A 3,908-nucleotide genomic window follows, 5' to 3' on the forward strand; every position below is an offset into this window, starting at 1 on the left:
TGGAGGGCCCCCCCTCTGAACAGGTCACCCTGGGGTGCCTTCTCCATTTCTCTTTCCTCCATCTGCAGGTGGGTATACAACTGGCCCTAAACCCCTCATTGATTTGCTCCGCCAGCGTTCCCGCCCATACCTCTTCTCCAACAGCCTGCCCCCCGCCGTGGTGGGCTGTGCATCCAAGGCCCTGGACCTCCTCCTGGAGAGCAATGCCATTGCACAGTCCATGGCTGCCAAGACCCAACGGTGAGGGGGCCATATTGGGGTGGGAGCAGGGGGAGAGGTTCATTAGGAATGAGTTGTCCATGTGTGTTTATTCACCCCCTGGTGATAGCCGTGAAGGTAGTTTGGAAGTCGTGGCCGGGGGGTGCTCAGGGGAAACCGCAGGATGTGCCTGTGTGTGTCAGATGTGTGGGCAGATGTGTCACATCTGGGTGCTCTGTGTGCTGGGACACATCTTCCCCTCAAGCAGCTGCAGTCCCATGGAGCTGAGCAGGAAATGGCAGGAGGTCACTCCAAAAAGAGACATCCCTTCCCTGGACAGGAGATGCATGGTGGAGCAGAACTACACCCAGCCCTCAGTGGCCAGTGCTCCCAGGGGAAAGAAAGGCAGCGGTCCCCAAGGACAGGGGTGCTGAGGTGCTGAGAACTCATCCTCTTGTTCTCTTCACCAGGTTCAGAAGCAAGATGACGGCAGCTGGCTTCACCATCTCGGGGAAAGACCACCCCATCTGTCCTGTCATGCTCGGGGACGCTCGGCTGGCTGCAGTGATGGCTGAGGACATGCTGAACAGAGGTGAACTGGGGAGGGAGCTCTGGATGCAGACACATGCCCTGAGGGAAGGGACAGCTGGTGGTGGTGCCACCACCATCCCTCCTCCAGAGGATGTTCCTGCATGAAATCTGTTTTTTCAGTACCCTCCAACTGCAAATGTCCTCCTGGTCTCCCCCAGATGTTGCTGGCTTCACCTCCTTTCTCTGTTGTGGGGGTTTACATTAGCTCTCTTGTCCTGCCGTGCTGGACTCCATCCCCATCACTGGCCCTAACCCTTGCTTCCATGCTTGGGAGCAGATGCCACGTGAAAACCCTGAAGCCTGGAAATGGTTATTGAGAGGGGAGGGAGGATCCAAAAGCCTTTCTATCACCCAGTACCACCTCAGCCTCCCTCCCTCCCAGCCAGCTCTGACTCTCCATGTGTTTCCTCCCCAGGCATTTATGTCATTGGCTTCAGCTACCCCGTGGTCCCCAAGGGAAAGGCCCGCATCCGGGTCCAGATCTCGGCCGTGCACAGCGACGAGGACATCGACCGCTGCGTGGAAGCCTTCATCGAGGTGGGACGGAAACACGGAGCACTGCCTTGAGTGGCCAGCAAACACCTCCTCTGGCACCCTCCCTGCCCATGACCGAGTGCCTGTGCTGGGGGAAAAGGCTTGAGCAGCACGCTGCCGAAAGCAGGACCGGCCCTCAAGGCATCACAGCCTGCGGGAGGCTGTGGCTGTTGCAGCGTGCTGGCAGCGGCACTGGCCAACCAGCTCCTGTGTCATTAAAGGTGTCCAGTGCAGCAGATATTTGTCCAGCTCTTGTTTTCTCATCCAGGAGCTGCAGCCCATCCCCATCTTCTCTCGCTGTGACGGGACACTCTGCTGTGTCTTCCCTGAAGCTTCAGTCTGGGCGCTGAAGCGCTGAAGCTCCTGCTCTTTCCTGCCGATGGACATGTAGCGTTGCTGGTATGCCCAAGGTTGCCTGCTTCCTCCGCACTCTCCTGCGGGTCCAGCGGCGTCACCGCGGCAGATCTGCCCACTGTAGTTCCCCACCGAGGCAGGGGGGTTTCCCAAGCCCTTGGGAACCCGTGCCACAGGCAGCTGGTCCGGGAAAGAGGACATGGGCCAGCCGAAGCTCCGGTGCTCCTTTCTCCCCTTCTCACTCTTGGGTGTTGGGTGTGAGGCTTGCTTGGTCCCCAGGGCCAGCTCTAAGGCTTTGCCCATTGCTGTGGTGCTCTCAAACCTGCCCTGGGAGCTGCATCTCACCCCAGAGAGGCTGTCAGGCAAGTTGAGGTGGCAGAGGCCAGCAGCTTGGCAAGAGGGCCTGGGGCTGAGGCGGGGGGCAGAGCAGGTGACAGAAACCTGTAATTTTCCTCCATCAGCTGCAATTTTCGCACAGCAGAGAACACATAGCAGGCTGGAATCTCTGGATTTGTTCTTCCAAGCTGTGCTGGGGTAGCGATTTAGCACTTGAGCAGGAACAAGTCGGTCCTGGGCATCTCTCAGGATTGCTTTGTTTGCATCGTTTTTGCTCCAGATGAGAAATCATGTGTGTCCTGCTGTCTGCCCACGTGCTGAACTGAGTACCAGCTGCCTGCAGCCCAGAACAGGCTCCAGGCGAAATGAGGCTGTGCTGTGCTTGGGTGCCAGAGCACTGGGTCATGTCAGCAAAGACCTGCTCCAAAAATGCTACCTGCTGTTAGGCAGTCAGGGAGCGAACTATGGGGTGATAACGCATCTGACCTGAACCAGAGCAACTGCAGAAGAATATAGAAGTTAATCGAGGGTTGCAGCGCTTTACGGGATGCAAAAGGCAGGGGAAAAACATATTTGCTATGGGGCTGCCACCAGACCTTGTTAGAGCACCTGGTAGTGTAACTGTGTGCCGATTTTTATTTAATTTTCCGTCTCCGCAGGGCCCTGAGCTCAGCCTGCTGATAAAGTATGATATGGAGTTCCCTCTGTGTGGCGCCAGGCCCTCATGGTGCTGCAAACTTCCCCCTTATCAAAGGGCAATATTTTGGGAATGGGGAATGTAATGGGGAAATGGCAGGGGGTTGCACTCAGGCCTCTCTTGCAACCTGGAAGAGATGAAGCTTCAGCCAGATGGGCTCTGGTACAGGGGGTTTGAGTCCCTAAACCGAATCACTGCTGTCTTGAGCCTGATGTGTGTGCACCCCCTTGCTTCCCCGCTACTTGCACACCTCCATTGCACACCTGTACCGTGCTCCCCCCGCACCTCCCTCCTGCTGGTCTCCAACCCAGCCTTCCCCCTCTCCCCTGGGCTTCTGCAGGCAGCCCTGCCGCTGTCTCTGCTCCATTCAGGGCAACTAACCCAAGCAGTTTAACCCTGCTCCAGCTTTCAAGTCCTCCCTCAATGGGAGAGCAGTCATTCAGACGCCTCGCTGCTCAGCTGCAAGCAAAAGCAGCAGCAGCCTCCCTCCCCTGCGATGCACACATTTGTTCTTGCATGCACACATGAGCTCCCCCCTTCTCCTCCTCTCCTCGCCAGGTGCTCTGACCTCCCTCTCCCCTCCGTCTCTCCCAGGCCCCTCGGCAGCCGACCCCCACACTCCTGCTGCTTCTCCGCCTGCTTCAAGGCCGAGCTCTGCAGCCGACTGCGGTTTGCATGGCAGCACGGGGAGTGCCGGAGCCCAGGGAAGGCAGGAGGGTCAGGCCATGGCGCAGCGAAAATAAATAATGCAGCGCACATTGACTGCAGGCACCATGTTAATACTGCATTGCCAGGCAAAGCCTCCAGCTCTTTATTTCTTGAAGGCCTCCCAACCTAGGTCTGGTCTGCAGCTCTTTGCAGCTTCTAGCCCAGAAAGCAGAGGACTTTTTGCTGGGTGAGATGTAGAGGCAGACGCCACTTTTCAAGGATGAAGTTCCCACCATGGGCTCACTGACCCACCCCAGACCCATATGCTGCTCTGCCAGGCTTCCCCCCAGGTCTCAAGCTGTCACCCTCTATACCATGTGGGATCCCCGTATCTCACCCATTGTACCTCAGGGTAGGGGACTGTCCTGTCCCATCCTGTTTCCATACACACCCACCCCTACAGACCGCTTCCAGCCCTGAGTCCCTCCCCACCCCACACTTCTTCCACCCTTGCCAGGCTGCCTCGTTGCAGTCCCAAACCTGCCACCCT

General features: G+C 57.7%; 1 protein-coding gene across 1 annotated transcript in view; it reads left to right on the plus strand.

The window, feature by feature from the left end:
- Positions 1-1,561, plus strand: part of GCAT (glycine C-acetyltransferase) — a gene marked incomplete at its 5' end in the record, with an annotated part of 5,559 nt that extends 3,998 nt beyond the window's left edge. The window contains 3 exons of the mRNA XM_009332667.1: positions 69-240; positions 669-790; positions 1,205-1,561. Coding sequence (XP_009330942.1) covers positions 69-240; positions 669-790; positions 1,205-1,356 — 446 coding nt within the window. The remainder of the gene's footprint in view (positions 1-68; positions 241-668; positions 791-1,204) is intronic.
- Positions 1,562-3,908: the final 2,347 nt, after the last annotated feature.

The sequence above is a fragment of the Pygoscelis adeliae genome, unplaced genomic scaffold, assembly GCF_000699105.1.
Source record: "Pygoscelis adeliae isolate BGI_AS28 unplaced genomic scaffold, ASM69910v1 Scaffold399, whole genome shotgun sequence".
NCBI lineage: Eukaryota > Metazoa > Chordata > Aves > Sphenisciformes > Spheniscidae > Pygoscelis > Pygoscelis adeliae.